The 22,310-nt window shown below is 38.4% G+C and overlaps 1 protein-coding gene across 4 annotated transcripts in view; it reads right to left on the reverse strand.

The window, feature by feature from the left end:
- The window catches only part of CASK (calcium/calmodulin dependent serine protein kinase), a 382,943-nt gene that overhangs the window by 219,309 nt on the left and 141,324 nt on the right, over positions 1-22,310 (reverse strand). For all 4 annotated transcript variants that reach the window (XM_070291515.1, XM_070291514.1, XM_070291513.1 and 1 more), the window contains exon 3: positions 10,064-10,169. In XM_070291515.1, coding sequence (XP_070147616.1) covers positions 10,064-10,169 — 106 coding nt within the window. The remainder of the gene's footprint in view (positions 1-10,063; positions 10,170-22,310) is intronic.

A 22,310-nucleotide genomic window follows, 5' to 3' on the forward strand; every position in this document is an offset into this window, starting at 1 on the left:
TTTTAAAGATGGGGCAGTGCCAGGAAAACTAGGACTTGGATCACCTTAGGGAGGCATATACCACTGGTAAAGGGTCAGTTCACACATCTACTTTAGAAAATAGCCTGATGTTATCTAGGAAAACTGAAGTTATAGCAATATAAACTCTGAAACCTATTAACTCTACTCCTAGGTCTACACCCTATATGAATGTTTACTTAGGTGTACTAGGATACAGGTACAAGATTGTTTGCATTATTATTCAACATAGCCAAATCTGGAAACAACTCAAATACACATTAACATTTACATGAATAAATAAACGTGTGAATGTTTGTTCACTAACACTATACAGCACTATAGCAACAAAGTAACAGAGGTCAAACTAACCTGGATAAATCTCACAGACTCAAAAAGAATGTCTACTGTATGATTCTATGTAAATAAAGATTTCAAAAGGTAGATAACACTGAATTACACTATTCAGGGATACCTATTTAGATGGTATAGAAAGAAAAAACATGGAAGTTAAGTCTAGATTAATGTTAGTTGTGAGAGAGGTAGGGGGTTGCAGTCAGAAAGGGGAATTTGAGGGCTGTTGAAGTGCTGGCAGTTTTAAAACTTCTTGACCTGGGTTGCAGCTACATGGTTCCTTACTTTACAATAATTCTTTATGCTTGTATAGTGCTTGTATATGCATTTTTCTAAATGTAATACATTCAATTAAAAAAGGTTAAATCTCTGTGTGATAGAGGTGTTTGTATACATTCATATACTAATTCTAACATCTAGGAATTCTACTTCTAAAAACTCATTTTGAGGAAATAAGGCAATCAGGGGGTGTGTGCAAGTAATTAAGTACAAGAATATGATTAATTATAACATTACCTCTAATACAGAAAAACAGAAAACAGTGTAAATATCCAACTTTAGAGGAAATTTAAGTATAGCACATGCATATATAGTTCAGACATCTTAATGTAGCCATTAAAATGTTACATGTAAAAAAGTATTTAATCGTATAATGTGCATGCATGCTCAGGTGTGTCTGACTCTTTTGGGACCCCGTGGACTGTAGCCCACCAGGCTCCTCTGTCCATGGGATTCTCCAGGCAAGAATACTGGAGTGGGTTGCCATTTCCTTCTCCGGGGGATCTTCCCAACCCAGGGAGTGAACCTGCGGCTCCTGCATCCCCTGCACTGGCAGGAGGATTCTTTACCACTGGGAAGCCCCATTTACTTGTATAGCAAAATGCTTAAAATTATTAAGTTAAAAGAACCAGGATACAAAATTATATGTATAAATGATCTCAACTTAGTGCAACTGTGATCATGGGTATGCACAGAAGGAAATGTTTTTGAAATGCTCACTGTGATTACCTTTTGCAAATGGTATTATTTTTATCATTATAATTTTCCATAATCTAAATTTGTACAAAGGATATGTATTATATTACACTAAAAAAACAACTTATAAATTTTCATTTTAAATGAACTACTTCTTTTAAAAAACAAAGTTAACTGAACTTTCTTATTTTATATATACACAAATTTATTCAAAGTTATTTCATACACAAAAAAATTACCAGAGTAACAATTTCAAATGCATTTCTAAGATAGTAGGCATCAGAATGCAGTTTGTTTCCTAAAGTATTCAAAGCTTAACATCTATTCTACACTGTAACATCTCGATCTAGGATTTGTTTTATACAGAAATTGGGACACCTTTATTTTTCCCCCCAAGAGATGTCAAAATCATATAGTAATTACAGTTAGTAGTTTTTTTTTTTAAAAAAAACAATCCAAACTTTGCAATTATCTTTATAGGTTATTATATTTTGTTTTCAGATCCAGGAGTTTATTAACTCAAATCCTTCTTATGTTGCTCTCTATTATTGTGTGGAAAAGAGTTAACATAGAAGGCCTAACTATGATCTCTCAAAAGGCTTGCAAGGCATACCTCCAAGGTCAGCTCTTGATTGGCATATGCGAACTTGGATGGGTTCTGCCCCTCCTAAATGAAAAGAGTGGCTCACTGTGTCTAAACTGCTTGTGCAAACAATATGATTTATCCTGAACACCTGCTTTCTTTCTGGGAGTCTGGAATTCGCTATGCGCCAGGCAGAGGGTGATTACATGACAAGCCCCTGACAAAAACCCTGGGTGCTGAGTCTCTAATGAGCTTCCCTGGTGGACAACATCTCACATGTGCTGTCACAGCTGCTGGCTGGCAGAAGACCCTTGAAAGCGTGTGCCTTGCTGCCCCCGGACTACAATCCATGCACCTTGTCCTTTTGCCAATTGTGCTTTACACTCTTTAGCTAGTAATAAATCATAGCTGTGAATATGACTATACGCTGAGTCCTAGGAGTCCTCTTAGTGTTAGTAGCTCAGTCATGTCCAACTCTATGCAACCTCATGGACAGTTACCAGGCCCCACTGTCCATGGAATTCTCCAGGCAAGAATACTGGAGTGGGTTACCACTTCCTTCTCCAGGAAAGAGTCCTCTTAGTAGGTCATCAAATTTGGGAGTGGTCTTGGGGATCCCTGACACATAGTTCTTAAAACTAAAACACAATTAAACATCTAATATAGTGGTAAGTCAACAGAAATGTTTAACACTGAGCACTTCCCTGGTGGCTCAGACGGTAAACAGTCCGCCTGCAGTGCAGGAGATGTGGGTTCGATCCCTGGGTTGGGAAGATCCCCTGGAGAAGGAAATGGCAACCCACTCCAGTATTATTGTCTGGGAAATCCCATGGACAGAGAAGTCTGGTGGGTGACAGTCCAGTGGGTGGTAAAGAATCGGACATGACTGAGCAACTAACACACAGTTCCAAATGTTATGTGCAGCCTGGATGGGATGGGGGTTTGGGGGAGAATGGATACATGTATATGTATGGCTGAGTCCCTTTGCTGTCCACCTGAAACTATCACAACGTTGTTTGCTAATTGGCTATACCTCAATACAAAATAAAAAGTTTATTTTATCCCTGCCACAGTCCTGGCCCTGCCAAAATCACATCAATAAAAGCATATCACAGAAAAAAAAAAAAAGTTTTAAAAATAAAAAAGTGAAGAAGCACTACATCATAAAAAAAGAGAGAGAGATGTTTAATTTTAAAAAGTTTATGACACAGATATTTTCTTCTTGTTCTAACTAGCATTTACCAAAGACCTACACAGTTGCCTGGGCTTCCCTGGTGGCTCAGATGGTAAAGAATCTGCCTGCAGTACAGGAGACCCAGGTTTGATCCCTGGGTCGGGAAGATTCCCTGGAGAAGGAAATGGCAACCCACTCCAGTACTGTTGCCTGAAGAATCCCATGGACAGAAGAGACAAGAGGGTTACAGTCCAAGGGGTCGCAAAGAGTCGGACATGAGTGAAGTGACTTAGCAAATACACATACACACACACACACACACACACACACACACACACACAGAGTCACCCAATTAGGTCCTTCCATGTATCTTAGATTATTAAATTACCAGAAGTATCAAGTTTCTAATGTTTACTAGGACCAAACTATTTCCCAACCATTTCCTATTACCCAGCACTTAAAGAGGCATTCAATAAATATTTGCTCAATGAATGAAGAGCAATTTCTATCATTACACATAAAACCAAAAAATCAAAATAGATAAAACTAGCTATAAAAATATGTACAAATTTTCATTTAAATTAAAATGTTACATCCAGATTTTTCTTGCCTGATATGAAACAAGTATGTTTTCTCTTAAGTGGCAAATTTGCTGGTAAGTAGTAATCAGTTCTACTCTATCGGTATAAATGACTTCCACAAACATTCCCTTCTCTGAGCATAAATACCAGACTAAAAATAAAATTTTAACAATAAAATTAAATAAAAGGACTTTTAGGCTACCTCCTTTGTGAGCTTCAAAAATACAAACACTTAATATTATTTTAAAAGATACAAACTATTGTCTCCATGTCAGATGTGTTTTAAATCCGTTTTTAATTACTGTAAGTCTCCCTGTGGTATATGTAATCATTCTATAATAAGGTAATTAAAGTTTCTTGGCCAGCCAATTTAGGATTTACAGCTTAACTCAAGTATCAGATGCTACTAAACATAAGCCCTGATGTGTGACTTAGAAATAAACATTTAATTTTTGGGGGGAAAGGAACAATATTTATTTACTCACTTTTTTAACTTTTTATTTTATATTGGGATATAACCGATTAACAATGTTGTGATAGTTTCAGGTGAACAGCGAAGGGACTCAGCACACATATACATTTAATTTTAAGGTGGGGGGGGGTGACATGACACAGCCCTGTCTTCAAAACTGAACCTATGTTTTAAAATGTTTATTTTGCTGAAAACAATTGCAAACTGCTACAGGCAAGTTCTAACTTAACTGTAGTCTGGAACCCATGGATATAGTGTAAACACATGCAGATTTCTAACAAACTACTGTGTGTGTTGGGGATAATGACAACATGGTCTCTGAATAGTATTACCCTTACTTTAAAAGTCAATCATCTCTTGACCTCTCGCTTCAGGACCCACATTTCTTGACACTGAATATCTAAGGGGTGGGGCCTGGTACATCCTGGTTTAACAAGCTCTACTCAGGATTTTCCAATGCCAAAGTTTGAAATCTACTGCTCCAATCTTTTCCAGCAGTAAAATTCTGGTTCTGTCTCTGTATTTGAGTATGCTTCGGTCTTATAAATAAATCATTTATATCAACTAGTTCTAAGGATTTGCTAACTTGATAAGCAACAAGATTGAGCCATGTAATGTTGTGACTTCAGTTTAGGGGGAAAAAGGGGAGAGCTGGTTATAGATAGTCTGTGGCAAACAAAGATATGGATACCATACCTAGAAAGTCACCAGTAACCCAAATATATTTGCTTGGTCTAGCCTTTTCTCCATCAAAATTATCAGAGCTATTTCCAAGTAGCCAACAAATAGCAAAGTCAACTGACCTTATTTCATTTGCTTTCTCTTTCTTTGTCTACTCTGTATCAGTGTCATGTCAGAAAACTGGAAAAGATCTAGATAACCTATAACCTGAGCAAAGAGACCTGAATACTAAGGGTCATCAGATCTATTGCCAGAAAAATTCTAGTGTAGCCCTGTCTATAACACATAGTAGCTACGTGAGCAATCTCTTATCTAGCCAGTAGGTGGAGGCACGCACAAACTTATGCTTTGCTCTTTGATCCACAGGACTTTAAATCTTATAGTAATGAATGGTTTGGGTTTGTTCATTTGTTTTAAACTGAGGGGATCAAAGGGAATGCAAAAAACAGGGCGAAGATGACTGTTGAGGTGAATTTATAAAAAAAGAATGATACAAAAGAACAATTTTATATTTCTATTTTGTTTCTAGCCCTTCTGAGAAATAACTAAGTTATTTTAACTGGGAATTTATAATTTACTTCCAGATCCCTAGGGCTAATAGAACAATTCTAAATTGAGAAACAGATCCTTTAAAAATTCATGTTCAATCAAGGAAAGCAACATTAACTGAATATGACATGATACTAAGGAGTTGTTGAGTCTGCTAGATATGATAATAGTGTTTTATACATACACAGAGACACACAAATAGAGTCCTTATCTATAAATACAAACAGAGTATTTATAGGTGAAATGATATTTAGAAATTGCCAAGAAAAAAAGACAACAGTAGACAGAATAAGAATGGCAAAATATTGATAACTACTGAAGCCCACTGACAGGCACACAGAGGTTCCTTATATTATTTCCTTTCTATTTAAAAACTTCCAAAATAAAAGGTTAAAAACTAGGAAGCTATATTCTAGTTATTTGGCTTAACAGTGACATTATGTGGCTGGTAACTATGTAACTTCAATGAGGTCTTGTTCTTAATACATAGCCATCTAATCACAACTGAATCATACAAAATATAGCTATATAAAATCCCATATAATTCAACATTGTGAAACTAAAACTAATCTGTTAAATCCACTGGAAACAATACTTTATCATTGTAGAGCAAGTCACCATCTTATAAGGTGAATGGACACTGATCTCTCATCTAGTTTTCATAATCTTATGAAGATTTTAAAAAGACTTGGTCAAAGTCACAGAATTAGTAAAAATGATGGAGGTGGGATACTAACCAAAGTTTTATGACACCAAGGGCCATCTTCTCTGTACTATACTGTCGCTTAGACCCCTTTGAAACAGATAGCAAATGTGAAATTTAGGTGAATTTTACAACTTTGCTTTCTGTGCTTGCTACTTTATAGTAAATGGCAAAATCTGTTGTCTAGTTTTCTTAGTGAATAAAAAAGTATGGACAGAAACAAATTTCTTGAATAAAGAATAAAATAAAAAAGAGAATTACAATATGTTAAAATTGGAAGGGACGTTAAAGCCCCTATGGAGCCCAAAATTAAAACCTTTTCTTCAGGACACCTGGATGGATCCAGGTTTAGCCTGAGCATTTCTAGTGAGGAATGGCAGACTCAGTGAAATAGCTGCTTCATTCATGGAATTAGTCTAATCATTAAAGAGGGCTTTCTTGCTTACAGGTGGAATCTACCTGCCACCTGTTGATTCTAGTTACAATTCCTCGCCCTACACTGAATAATCACAGAATCCTCTTACACTTGATGATCTTTCAAAGCACTAAAGACATCCATTATGATCCAGTACGGTCTTATGATCTGGGGACTCTTTTTGCAGTAAGAGAAAAATGAATAGATTCCTGGGTAACTAAATTTTTTTAGTCTTTTCAATAGCTCTTCCAGGCCAAATGGTCCTCAAAGTGGGGCTTAGGTATTTCTGGGAGTACTCAAAGCGTTTTCAGGGGACACACATATCAGGATATTTTTAAGTCATTTAAGCCAAATAGGAAAAGGAGTACATCAGGGCTGTATACTGTCAGTCACCCTGCTTATTTAACTTATATGCAGAGTACATCATGAGAAATGCTGGGCTGGAAGAAGCACAAGTGAGAATCAAGATTGCTGGGAGAAGCATCAATAACCTCAGATATGCAGATGACACCACCCTTATGGCAGAAAGTAAAGAGGAACTTAAAAGCCTCTTGATGAAAGTGAAAGCGGAGAGTGAAAAAGTTGGCTTAAAGGTCAACATTCAGAAAACGAAGATCATGGCATCTGGTCCCATCACTTCATGGCAAATAGATGGGGAAACAGTGGAAACAGTGTCAGACTTTATTTTTGGGGGCTCCCAAATCACTGCAGATGGTGATTGCAGCCATGAAATTAAAAGACGCTTACTCCTTGGAAGGAAAGTTATGACCAACTTAGATAGCATATTCAAAAGCAGAGACATTACTTTGCCAATAAAGGTCCGTCTAGTCAAGGCTATGGTTTTCCCTCTGGTTATGTATGGATGTGAGAGTTGGACTGTGAAGAAAGCTGAGTGCTGAAAAATTGATGCTTTTGAACTGTGGTGTTGGAGAAGACCCTTGAGAGTTCCTTGGACTGCAAGGAGATCCAACCAGTCCATCCTAATGGAGACCAGTCCTGGGTGTTCATTGGAAGGACTGATGCTAAAGCTGAAACTCCAGTACTTTGGCCACCTCATGCGAAGAGTTGACTCATTGGAAAAGACTCTGATGCTGGGAGGGACTGGGGGCAGGAGGAGAAGGGGACGATAGAGGATGAGATGGCTGGATGGCATCACTGACTCAATGGATCTGAGTCTGAGTGAACTCCGGGAGATGGTGATGAACAGGGAGGCCTGGCGTGCTGCGATTCATGGGGTCACAAAGAGTCGAACACGACTGAGTGACTGAACTGAACCGAACTGAAGCCATAGCTACATTTGCCATGATTGGGTCTGTCTGAAAACAAGCCTGTGGTCTGCTGATTTTCCTTTTGTGTCTCCACTCAGAAGAACCCATCTCAAAGACCAACCACTTACCTGGGCTGAAAAACCTGCCTAACTTCAAAGAGACAATTAGGGAATGCAAAGCTTGTGATCTGTGAGAGCAAAACTGCTTTGGGAAGGACAGGGAGAGCCACCTTATTTCATCCAGGCAATATATTCACGGCAAAGCCTTATCTAGTTTAGAATTAGACATCAATAGTAAGATATCTGGCTGTCACAGTGATGTCTATCAACACTTTAACTTTATTTGAAAAATGAAGTCTGATTTGTTCTTCTGAGAAAAAGTGAGCCTGATTTGGGTGATGAGTTTGACGATGATGGCTAGCTCTGCCATTTCGGTCACAGAGCAGACATTTTCCATACATTGAATGAGCTAAAGGTATAGTGCCAGGGTTTTGAAGAGAACGCATTTTTTAAAAACATGCAATTGACTAAGAATTGCATCCTCACAATAAAAGTTTTTAATCAACTGAAAGCTATGTCTGGAAGCACATAGTTTTCAAACATCTTTTAGCAGGTTTGCCAACAAAAACTTTGCAGGCTGTGTCACTATGATGGAATTTCTAGGCTCTTTCCCACTCAGGCGATCCCATTCCGGAAGCATGCCAGTGTCTTGCTTATTAGGAACACTCTAGGGAGAATGGGCAATATACGATATAACACACTGGGGCTGGGGCTTGGTTCTGCATACCATACACTTCTACTTAATGTACCCAAAGCTTCCATCCAGGGCTTTTTAAAGCTGTTGCAACAACTAACTAAACTGCTGACATCTTTTTCACATAAGCAGTTACACCTAAATTCACAGTGATCTTGCACTTATATACGTGAATGAATGAGTTTATATTAATTGGTCTTAAATTTCACCTTCTTTGTTTTAGCTGCTTTGCTATGACCTTGTAAAATAGTTTAAAATTTGGTCTAGATATTCACTTGATTAGCTAGCCCCTGGAGAGGGCAGCTTCTGACAAAGCTTCCAGTGATCACCACCTCCAGGTCTTCACAACCTGATGTAATCCTCTCCTGTTGGGTGTGGACAGGATCTAGTGAGTTATTTCTAACCAATAGACTATGGCAGAAGTGATGGTGTGTGATTTCAGAGAGAAGGTTACAAAACTGACTTCTGCCTGCTTCCTACTTTTGTGGTCTTGGTTGCTGACTGAGCCTGATGAAGCCAGCTGCCATGGAACCGCTCTAGGGAGAAACCCAGTGATGAGGAACCTAGGGAGGCCTTGGGCCAACAGCTCATGAGACACTCAGGCCCTCAGTCTGATAGCATACTTCCAACAACCATGTGAGTGAGCTTGGAAGCAGATCCATCCCCAACAGAGCCTTAAAATGACTTTGGCCCTGGAAAATCCCTGGATTACCACCTTGTGAGAGACCCTAATCAAAGTCACTGATTAAAATTTTGAATAGTATGCCACCCCATAAGGCTTGATACAGTCTCTTTGGACATAATCATCCAACTAGCTATGAAACTACCCAATTGTACTACCCTTAGGCCACATTTCTCCAGCTTACTGACAAAATTTTTGTGAGAATCATGTTGAGTGGCTTCCTCAAATCAAGACTTACTGTTATCTACAGAATATTCCTTGCCAATATGGTGATTGCATTAAAAGAGGAAGTCTGTTAGTACTTGTTTTTAGTTGCTTAGAGAGGCTTGCTTGGGGCTTCCCTCATGGCTCAGCTGGTAAAGAATCTGCTTGCAATGCAGCAGACCTGGTTCAAACCCTGCGTCAGGAAGATCCCCTGGAGAAGGAAATGGCAACCCAGTCCAGTATTCTAATGCCCGGAGAATCCCATGGACAGAGGAGCCTGGCGGGTTACAGTCCGTGAGGACGCAAAGAGCTGGACATGACTGAGCGACTTAACCACCATGGAGAGGCTTGCAACATGGAGGCCTCTACTCTCAACTCAATCCTTTTCACTAAGACTCCTGTAGTCAGAATAGTATCTTTTGGGACCTCCTATTCTTCTGAACTCCATCTCCTCTGTTTTCCACTTCTCTAAAGTATGCTAAAAATGTGAGGTAACCAAACATGCCCTTAGCCACTGTGAACCTTACAGTGAGAGGTTCCTTTTATTCTTATTACTTCAGGTCGTTCTGAACAGATGTGTTCACAACTATTTTGAGATTTTAAAAGTGTCAGCATTATCTAAGATGAACATCGCCTAAAGCTAATGCTTAAGAAAATAAAATGCACACTCACAATTCAAAAACCATGTAAAGCATTCCATCTGAGCTATATGTCTCCAATAATTCTACAATGTGGGGATGTTTCAGCATATGACAGATACTGGCTTCTCGCTTTAGATCTGAAAAACAAGCACAGAACATCTTGTTAGGCAGAATTCAAAAGACAATTCGAGTGAATGATGAATGAATGGATGGGATCTATGGTAACATGAAGACTTCTCTAACTATAGAGATGAAATCCCCCATTCAAACAAAGCTTAACTTTTTGCCCTTTGACATCTTTGACAATATAACTTTTTAATATTTTTGCCAGCTTAAATCAATATACAAGTCAGCTATTATTAAGAAATATAAATAACACAACTAAATACTTAACCCAAACTCTTGTAAACAGGTTTCAAAATGTATAACTCTTGATCAGCTAATAAACAACTCAATTTGCTGTCTTGAATTTTACTTTTCTGAGGTTTCCTTAAATTGCCTAAGGATATGATGTTTATTCCTTAGCCTAAAATCTAGCATTTATAGACACACATCAGGGAAGTTACATGAATAGAAGGCAACAAAACAAAACAAAACAGTAAAGGTAAACAGAAAAGGCACTACTCTCAATATCAAAGTTAGAACTTACTTTACATCATCTATAAAATGTGTTGGATAATTCAAGACACTATCTTCACAATGTTATTTTGAAAAACAAATTCAGATAATGTAGGAAAGACTGCTGTGTAAGTTACACAATACTATTTGAAAAATAAAAGTGTTAATATCCTCATCGTCATGATCATCACCATCACACAAAAATAGTTTGGGCGTAAGTGTCACTAGTCATGTCTACATGGAACAAGATAATTAAAGCCTTCCTGTGTTAACAGTGCTGGAGTTTCACCTGCTTGGAGATGAATAGAATCCAATGTGACATTTTTATATTTGGAAGTAGAAGAGAGATAGGTAAAAGAACCAAGGTTAAGGATATACTGCACAAAGCAGAGAGATAACATTATCTCCTCTCTGGTTTGTTAACTCAACTTAGTCTTAGCAACAAGAGCAATGGCCACAGAAGGAAACTTAGAGGATTCACAGAAGGTATAAATAAGGAAAAGAAGTCAGTAAAGAATACAAAAGAGAAGCCACCAACAAAGGAAGAATCAATAATACAATATTAAGAAACTCAAGAAAATGGGGAAATTAAGGCATAAGTAGTAAGAGAAGGGAGTTTCCCTGGTGCCGCCTGCCAAGGCTGCAGGTGTGGGTTCGATCCCTAGGTTGGGAAGATCCCCTGGAGAAGGAAATGGCAACCTACTTCAATATTCTTGCCTGAGAAATCCCATGGACAGAGGAGCCTGGCAGACTACAGTCCATGGGGTTGCAAAGAGTCAGACACGAATTACTGACTAAACAAGAGCAAAACTTAAGAGAAGGCTGAGAAAAGGCTGTAAGAAAGATTCAACCAGGAAAAGGCCATAAATGTTCTGAGTAAGATCAAATTCTGTGGAAAGGCCAGATTCAAACTCAGGATGCAGACAATGATGATATAACAAATTTAGACTGATCACCTCTCTCACTGGTCTAAGTACTCAATATGATTATTGTCATTTAATGTCCCAACAAGCCTGCAAGATAAGTATTTTAGAGATGAGGAAACTGGGATTTTGAAACCTCTTCAGGATCACACAGTGATTACAAGGGGTTGGTTTTGAGCCCTGGCCTAACTCCAAAGTCAGTCCTTCCACGATGCCAGGCTGGGTTTAGACATGATCCTGGTAGTAAGAAAGGAATAGCAGGGTCAAAGAAAGTTTGATTGTTTTTTTTTGGGTCTGTTTTTGCTGTTGTTTTAAAGAGAACACTGCATTTCTAACTGTCAGTGATGAAAATCCCTTAGGATCTGGAGTCAGAAAACTTGGTGCCAGTCCAGCCTCTGTCATTACTATTGCTGGCTGACTGGTAACCTCTACAAATGCTTTCCTTATGGCAAATGAAATGGGGACGGTGACATGACGCAGGACCTGCATGGTCTACAACTTCAGAGGGCAGTGGCAAGATTCTAATGAGAAAACAGATGGGAAAGGACTGTGTGGAGTGCAACAGTGTGGGGCTGAAGGGGTTAAGGTGGTTCGGTGTTCACTGTGGAGAAAGAGATGAGATACACATGAAACATGGCCTCTATCTCCAGGAGAGGACAGGTGTGAGTAAGGTGTGGCTTTTTGCGCTGGGGAGTCATAACTACGAGGAAGACTTGACAAGTGCACTAGAGGACCAGGCTGAAGCCAGACAATATAAATCAGATGCCTGCAGACATTTTTCCTCTCCCTTTAGGATTATTCTGCCTTCTGATTCTATGAAAAGCTTAGGAGTTCTAGTACTGGTTTAATGTTTATCTCCAGCTTCTCATTTTATTAGAAGTGACCCTTTTCATACCTTCTGCTTTCACCTTAGTTTCTCTTTCCACTTCTTTCTATTCTGATCCAAAGTCTGATTCTGTTCAATGCTCTGACATCAGAGTCAAGAAGTAAATGGAGTGTTTGCCACAACAAAAGTGGGTTTTTTCTCCTGTTTTCCATTTACTTCAAATGTTGCCCCTTTCATGTAACTGCAATGTGTTTCAGCCTCCGTATTCAACATTTGACATGTACCACACTTGTTATACTGAAAGATCATAGAAGAAACAGATGCTCTAAAGACCTCTCCATTTGACACACACGTCTCCTTTGGTATATGGCTGAAAATGCTTATGGTCTAGTCTCTTCTAATCCACCCTCAAAAATAAAGGCAGGTTTGCTGGGGACCCTGCCTTCAAAGATTAAAACACTTTAAATGTCACTGGACCTGTCAGTAAAGCATCTGCCTGCAATGTGGGAGACCTGGGTTCAGTTCCTGGGTTGGGAAGTTCCCCTGGAGAAGGAAATGGCAACCCACTCCAATATTCTTGCCTGGAGAATCCCATGGACAGAGGAGCCTGGCAGGCTACAGTTCATGGGACCGGAAGAGTCGGACATGACTTAGCGCTTATCTTCTGACATTTCAGGGACTAAAATCTAAACAATGATTGAGCAGAACAAAACTAACAACATAAAAACATATTGAAATTATAAGGGCAATGATACAAAATATGGCTTATATCTAGGATAACTAGGCACCATTTTCCATAATTCAAGTATCAATTAAATGGGTGTATTAAATAGCCTGAAAAGAAAAATCACAGTTTACAAAACACAAATGCACCATCTATGCATTCAAGCTATAGATTCCAAGAAGCTAAAAATATCTGTTTAGATGTGAGTGTGAATTAAAGACTAACTGCTATTAATTCCTTGCTGATATAGCAAACTAAAAAAGAGTATTTTCCTACAAACCAGCTCATGAAGTAGAGTAGGAAGGAATTTGAAAGTAGGTGATAATAATATGATTTGAAATTGTAATTATCTGACTGCTCAGAGATACTAGCTTAGAACATTCCTTTGAGTGACCTGACCCAGGGTTACCATGGTGTTTTGAAGATCTACTTTATCTTTCATGACTGGGAACTCCTCCACTCTGCCTTGTATTTTTTCATTTTGCAGGGAAATTTTTAAAGATTTAAGGAAGAATCTACTTCTATGTTTAGTGTCCCTATATTTAATTATGTACCTATATTTTATCAATTTATTTTCTTTTAAAAGGGGCCACTAGTAATATGGAAAGTGATATTTGATATTCTGACCAAAACTGGAGAAACACACTTAAACTGAATTAACCCACTATATGGCATAATAAGTTCAGGCTATCCAATAACAGTAGAACAACTATGTCCTCCTGGGTCTACTTTTCAGTCTGCCCCTCAAATAAGGGAGAGTTATTTAGGAAACCTGTTTCAGGTGGTTTGTTTTAAGAAGTATGAAAAGTATGTAGCATTCATTGTTATAATACTATTAATTGTTGTTGGAAAAGGAGAATTTTTCATACTACTTTTTAAAAGTCAGATGCTGCTTTCAGAGCCCCACGACTCTGCAGCAAGCTAATTTGACCATGGGTCAAAAATAAGTTGGGTATTTACCAATGTGACTGAAGAAAGGAATGCTCTCTGACATTCTTAGCACTGGAATGGCGATCTCATTCTCAATGTCTGAGCTTTAAAGGTCAAATTTAAGAGTTAGCTTTCTCAGAATCATTCAGTAAGGTTTTAGTTTAGCATCATGCAAAAGAAATACAATGCAAACTTCACACACAATTAAGATTTTTTCAGTGGCCACATTAAAAAGAAGGTGAAATTTAACATAGTCTATGATGCTTTTGAACTGTGGTGTTGGAGAAGACTCTTGAGAGTTCCTTGGACTGCAAGGAGATCCAAACAGTCCATTCTGAAGGAGATCAGCCCTGGGATTTCTTTGGAAGGAATGATGCTAAAGATGAAACTCCAGTATTTTGGCCACCTCATGCGAAGAGTTGACTCATTGGAAAAGACTTTGATGTTGGGAGGGATTGGGGGCAGGAGGAGAAGGGGACGACAGAGGGTGAGATGGCTGGATGGCATCACTGACTCAATGGACGTGAATCTGAGTGAACTCTGGGAGTTGGTGATGGACAGGGAGGCCTGGCGTGCTGCGATTCATAGGGTCGCAAAGAGTTGGACACGACTGAGCAACTGAACTGAACTAAACTGATGCAATCCAATATATCCAAAGTATTATTGTTGCAACATATAGTCACATTAAAAAGTATTAATGAAATATGTTACATTCTCTTTGTGTACTAAGTCTTTAAGAGCCAGTGTATTTTATTCTTATAGGACATTGCAACTAGGAGCAGTCACATTTCAAGTGCTCAATAGCCACATGTGGCTAGTGGCTAACAAACTGGAATGGTGCAGCTCTGGATAGATTGACTTAATTCTTATCCTCTCTCAACTGTGAGTTCGTCTACATATCTTACACAGCCATTTGTAAAGTCATTCAGTCATTCCAAAAAGAATCTAAACTCAAACACATTAAAAAAAATTGAAGTCTAGTTAATTTATGTTATGTTAGAGTCATACAGCAAAGCGATTCAGTTATACATATATGTATGTGTGTATATATATATATATTTCTTTTCAGATTCTTTTCTATTATACGCTATTACAACATACTGAATATAGTTCCCTGTGCTATACAGTTGGTCCCTGTTATCTACTTTATATATAGTAGTGTGTATCTGCTAATCCCAAGCGCCTAATTTATCTCATCCCCCTGCACCCTGTTATCCCCTTTAGTAACCATAAATTTTTCTTCTATGTCTGTAAGTCTATTTCCAAACAGAAGTGAAGTTGCTCAGTCGTATCCGACTCTTTGCGACACCATAGACTGCAGCCTGCCAGGCTCCTCTGTTCATGGGATTTTCCAAACAGATGTGTTTTTAAAAAGCACTTCCACAGAAGGAAACGACAGCTTTTAGTAACCCAAATCCATCACTTACTGACTAAATCCGGAATTTCTTCACTATTGTTAATCAAACCCTTTACTGGTTTCAGTTTAGTTCAGTTGCTCAGTCATGTCCGACTCCTTGCAACCCCATGGATTGCAGCATGCCAGGCTTCCCTGTCCATCACCAACTCCTGGAGTTTGCTCAAACTCATGTCCATCAAGTCGGCAATGCCATCCAACCATCTCATCCTCTCTCATCCCCTTCACTTTCTGCCTTCAATCTTTACTTGTTTAGTAGCTTTTAATTATTTTATCCTGTCAATCTACGAAACACTCAAAAGGTAGTCAACATCTGCTGAATAGCAGCCCTGTGGACACTTCAAAATTTACTGAATGATCTTAGACCATCCAGTGCGGTATCTGGGATTTTTAAGTGTTCCTCCATAATTCCTCATTTAATAGTTATAATAACCCTGTGAGGTAAATACGTCTAGTTTCACTTTACAGAGGAAAAAACTGTGCAGTGAGATACTTAGGTTGTTGAGATCACAGAAGTAGCGATGGCTCCTGGCGCTACCTAGTTTTTATATGTTCCCTCAAGATCCAATCATATAACAGTTATAACACTGATATGGTTGATCAACTATCAAGACTGCTATAGAACCAGCTTTATTTCAGCTGCACTGTCACCACTGATGATCAGAAATTAGACACTGATTTTTAACTGACAAATACTTAAGTATTCTCACTTGTTTCCAAAGAATTTCCAGGTTGTGTTAGAAATTCAATAGTTAAAATTCAGAGCTGACCCAGGCTCCAACTGCACATAAAGAATGCTCTAATCTAGCCATAAAATAATTGGGACAAGGATTAATGTGTTCGTTTGAATCAATATTAATAACAAAATAACTAAATGAAAGTCATTATTGACTCAACATTTTTTCCTTGGTGAGCTGAAATTAATGATCATGTGGTATTTTAAGAAAAGGATCCAAGCAGAATCTTGGAAAGATTATAGCAGCCAAGTTAAATGCTGCTGCTGAGCTCCACCTTTATCTAATAACCAGTTTGAAGACTGAAGATCCCAGCTGCCTTTGGCAATAATATAGGTCAGGCTGGCTTTAATGAGGCCATCTTCCTATAAATCAAGAAAATTGACCTTCTCAACTAGAGGATGACCAGAGGCCTAGACAGGCCCCCATACCAATCTGAGTTAAGGGGAAACTCATTATTTCTTTGATCTTCTACACATTTTACTAGCACATTTTTATTATCTTTTTTCACATACAATGAGAAATGCAAGCAGCTTGTAATTTCTTTCAATTCTTGCCCATTTAATACAATCTTACAGCCTAATATCTCACCTGTTAGGTGCATGAAGAAAAGCAGCAGCATACCATTAATTGAGAATGTTTGACTAGTGCAAAATTTGTTCTTAAATAGGCAAATACGTCAGTTAGAAATCAATATCAACTACACTGTTGTTTAGTCGCTAAGTTGTGTCCGAGTCTTTGAAACCCCATGCACTGTAGCCTGCCAGGCTCCTCTGTCCATGGGATTTCCCAGGCAAGAATACTGGAGTGGGTTGCCATTTCCTTTTCCAAGGGATCTTCCTGACCCAAAGATCAAACCTGTGCCTCTTGCATTGGCAGGCGGATACTTTACCACTGAGCCACCAGGGAAGCCCCTTAACTATGTTAAGCATTTACAAATTAATGATTTTAGCAATATATTTCCCAAAGAATTTTGAGTTCTGAAAGTGTAATAAATATATTAAAGCATCCTGGCCAGTTGAATACCAAATTTAAACTAAATTCAACACTATATTTGAGGTATTATCAACAACTATCAGCAGTAAATTATAACAAAGCCAATTACTGTAAGGACTGCTGTCTCCCTTTGCATTCTTCATTAGGATGAGCTTGCTAAGTATCATTTATTTCTAGGGACTTGCATTTAAAATTACTCCAGGTCGTTCTTAATCAGTATTGAAGGACTATAATTCATTTAGCTTGTTAATTAGATATTAATAAAGATACAGGTCATCAGTTCAATGATCTTTATAATATTTATCTTCTGAGGTGTTAAAATGTTCTGAAAGAAGAGCATGTGCTTAAAAACTATCTATATATAGAGCCAATGTTAGGTTCAAATGTAACTCTGAGTCATCTATTTAAGGAGTTACTCAACCATGAATTTGGTGAGGATCTGTTCTGAACTAATAAAAATAGAAAGATGTTAGTTACATGGATAAAGGAAAAAAGCAGAGGTGACTGAAATCCAAACAACATAAAGTTTCAGCATTAGAGCTTTTCTCAAATATATGAATGACCATTATTACAAATATTTTACACATGACAAAAGTAGAAATATAATGTTTTAACACCTTTAGAAGGTATAATTCCTCTGCTGCTTTTTATTTGGGGAAAATGTAAACCAAAAAAGCACACCCGTGGTGGATTCATGTCAATGTATGGCAAAACCAATACAGTATTGTAAAGTAAAATAAAGTAAAAATAAAAATTAAAAAAAAAAAAGGGAGAAAGATTGGGGCATTTTACTATTATAAAACCCAGACACTGGGGACTTCCCTGGCAGTCCAGTGGTTAAAAAGTTCTCCTTCCAATGCAGGGGCTGCAGGTTTGGTGCCTGGTTGGGGAGCTAAGATACCACATGCCTCAGGGCCAAAAAACCGAAACATAAAACAGAAGCAATACTCTAACAAACTCAATAAAGACTTGAGGGGGGGAAAAAAAAACCCAAGACATCTATTTCAAAATGGTACTCCTTTATGAAAGAAAATTGGAGAAATATCAGTTTATGCTTCAATTACTTTTCAATATTAAAGTATTGAAAAATATGTTAGGAGCTAAAGGAACTTTGTGGGATGACAGAGTGTACTATATTTAAACTCATCATATATACATATTAGAACTCTTTGGACTGTACACTTAAATGGATTCATTTTATTCTGCATAAAGTTTTATTCAATAAAGTTTGAAAAAGAAAAGTGTATTGCAATAAGACAGGAATTCAACTAATAAGTATCAAGTAAAAAAATGTTCACATACCTTGTATTTTACATTTTCCTAATTATGCCATCTATATAGTTTTCCCCCATTATCTGAAAGTACAGTGTTTCTATGAAACCTCCTATAAGCCAAAATGGCATAAAATGACGATGAAGTTACTTTTTTTCATAAAAGCAAAACCTATCTCCAGATTTTTTTTTCAGTTACTGAAAACTGGTACTAATGTAGGTCTTTTGTAAAAGCAAAGTGCTATGAAGTAAATTTTTTAAAAGTGGGAGATATGTGTATTTATGTTCTATTTTTATTTACTTCCAGCTGAGCTCAACGGGGATATGTGGTAGGAGATGTTGCCTCATGACCCACTCCTGCTATACCTCTTTCTTCCACGATGGGGCAAGCCCAGGAAATACTGCCAGCAGGAGCAAAATTCTCCCCAGGAAACAATTGACAGTGTATAATATACAAATAAAAGAATGTCTGAGGCCGAAATTCTCCATGGCATAGTGAAATAACTATCATAATTTTTAAAAATAACATGAGTTTCCTGTATCCAGCAGTTGGATACTTCTGTCAACAAATCTCATGATAGGGAAAAATAAAACGTATTAGTGAAAAAATAAGTAACAATGAATGGCACTTATTTTGAAAACAACTAGCTAATTATTTTGATAAACAGCAGCTTGAAATAGGAGATTATGCATAACCCTGCAGACTCACAGCCATAACTGCCAAAATTAAATCTTTGTTTTGTTGGTATACTGCCCAAATCCAGACTTATATAGATAGTTGCAAATGGCTAAGAGGTATGTGTAACTTAAATAGTTCACCTTTTATCTTTATTTAAAAAAACTAATGAAACAGCTTCAAAGAACAGTAGTAGAATCAAGGACAGCAGCTAAATGTGGCAGAGAGGAGAGGATAGTTTTTGTACAGAGTGGAACTCTGGACTAGGGAAACAGGGAATTCTGAAAAGGCCATATTTCTCCTTGTTTTAATAAAATTTTAAGTAAATAGTATACTGCTTTGCCCTTAGAAAAAACTATCTTCATTTAATCCACTCCACAAAACCAGGAGGCAGCACACTTAAGTATCTGAAAATGTGGCAGCTCTCTACATCGGCAATTTTTTAACTTATTTGTGGCCAGAAGCCATTTTCTACATCTGCTATAGTGATACAGATTTTGTAGAAAAAGAAGGAAAACGCTCAAGGGATTGATCTAGATACTGATGCCCAAGGGCATGAGTTTGAGCAAACTCTGGGAGGACAGAGAAGCCTGGTGTGCTGTAGTCTATGGGGTTGTGATGAGTTGGACAGGACTTACAGACGGAACAACAACAACAAAGGATAAGATGATCATCTAACCCGTCTCAAGGTCACAAAAGCACAATAGTGCTCAATAGAGACTGGAAAGCTACAGAAACTAGTGCCTCCTTGTACACCTGCATAATGAGCACAATTTGAGGACAATCACTACTTAGATTAAAAAAAAATAAAGCATATACCTTACATTATTTTACAGCTTCCCTGGTAGCTCCCTGGGTTGAGAAGATCCCCTGGAGAAGGGAATGGCAACCCACTCCAGTATTCTTGCCTGGAGAATACCATGGACAGACCACGAGGTCGCAAACAGTTGGACACGACTGAGTAACTAACATTTTCATGTCATATTATTTTAGCTTCTACGCCAAACCTAGCACTTTGCTGTGTGAAATGCATGAAACTATCACAAAGTGTTTTTCTTCTTTTTTTGAAAAATTACAGAATGTTCTCTTGGGGACATTCCATGTGGTCCAATTTCTTGTTTCCTATCTTGATATCAAAATAATATAAATTGTTTACTTATTAGAGTATAATGTTTAACACATAAAATAGGTATACTTTATGCTCAGGGGGTTACCTGTTTGTTGTGGGTTGAATGTCAGAATATGTATTCCCTTTCTCTTTAAAGAATGTACATTTATAGTCAACCAGTCTTTTTTCTTGACTTTTTTCTCTATAGCTCCTTTGCCATTTCATCAGACTTGGAATGGGTAAAACATAAGTTTCCTTAAAAGTTGAGAGAGAAACAGAGGCTTCTGGCATCTGATTCTCATACAGTTTAGTGCAATCCCAGCGAGGCAGAGCCAGTGAAAACAAGGAAAGGAAGTTAGGTAGGGCCTTAATCCCTGTTCACTTAAGGCTCACTTGTGACCTAGATGGTGTAGTGGTAAAGAATCCATCTGCCAATGCAGGAGATGCAAGAGACTGGGGTTTGATCCCTGGGTCAGGAAGATCCCCTGGAGGAAGGCATAGCAACCCACTCCAGTATTCTTGCCTGGAGAATCCCCATGGACAGAGGAGCCTAGGATAGCAAAACATCGGACACAACTGAGCACACACAACAAGTCTAATTCATGTCTTAGTAACATGGGAAACAAATACAAATAATACCTTATTCAGGTCATTCTGCTGCTGCTGCTGCTGCTGCTGCTAAGTCGCTTCAGTCATGTCCGACTCTGTGTGACCCCATAGATGGCAGCCCACCAGGCTCCCCCGTCCCTGGGATTCTCCAGGCAAGACCACTGGAGTGGGTTGCCATTTCCTTCTCCAATGCGTGAAAGTGAAAAGTGAAAATGAAGTCGCTAAGTCGTGTCCGACTCTTTGCGACCCCACGGACTGCAGCCTACCAGGCTCCTCGGCCCATGGGATTTTCCAGGGAAGTGTACTGGAGTGGAGTGCCATTGCCTTCTCTGTCAGGCCATTCTAAATAATAGCTTATTTCATATAAGTGACTTTTCCAGAAAGGTTGCCAACGTGTCCTAGTTTGCCCAGTTCTTTCTAGTTGTAGCACTGAAAGTTCTGTGTCCCAAGAACTTGCCCTCAGTCCCAGGTAAACTGGGATGTTGGTCACCTATTTCCTCAGATCTGGCACTTTTCCTTTCAAATGCTAACACTCTTCTGCTTGGAGGCAGTTATGATATAATAGAGCAATAAATCTGTAGTCAAAAGGCCTGTGTTTAAATCTTGGTGGCTGAGATGGTAAAGAATCTGCCTGTGATGTGGAAGACCCAGGTTTGATCCCTGGGTCAGGAAGATCTCCTGGAGAAGGGAATGGCTACTCACTCCAGTATTCTTGCCTGGAGAATCCCATGGACAGAGGAGCCAGGCAGGCTACAGCCCATGGAGTTGCAAAGAGTTGGACACGACTGACCAACTAACACTTACTTACTTTCCATCACTTAGATGTTATAACTCTGAACGTTGGTTTCATCATCTATAAAATGAAAAGACTAAGAGAATAGCTCCCATACTGGTTGTAGTTAGCCCTGGGTGACTGTGAAAGTGCTTGCCATGGGGCATGACACAGAGCATGTGCACCATAAGTTGTTTCCTTTCTCTTTGACCATTTTTGGTGGAAATAATTCTCTCTTACCTTTACCAAATGTCAGTCAAACCAAGTTTGATGACAAGAAGTTGGCAATACGAACATCCAATAATTGAAACACTACTACATAGTTCTAAACCTACTCTTACTTTTAAATTTTTCATCTACATTTTTTTGGGAAACCACTTAAAACAGTTTATAAGGAACCAAATCTGAAGTTGACCAAAGAATTATTTGTGTGTGTGTGTGTGTGGGGGGGGGTGGGGGGCGGGTAGTAAAAAGCAGGTACAGTTGAGTGTCTAATAATGAGGACACTGGTTTTTAAAAAAAGCAAAACAGAATCCACATAGCTGCGTATGTGTGGCCCACTGACTACTGGCGTCATTACTCTTCTAGACAGTCCTTAGAGTCATCCTCACACCAACTACTACTTTTCTCCCACTTCCATATGCAGCTGCCAAAACCTGTCCATTCAATTTCTGTAA

The sequence above is a fragment of the Ovis canadensis genome, chromosome X (genome assembly GCF_042477335.2).
Source record: "Ovis canadensis isolate MfBH-ARS-UI-01 breed Bighorn chromosome X, ARS-UI_OviCan_v2, whole genome shotgun sequence".
NCBI lineage: Eukaryota > Metazoa > Chordata > Mammalia > Artiodactyla > Bovidae > Ovis > Ovis canadensis.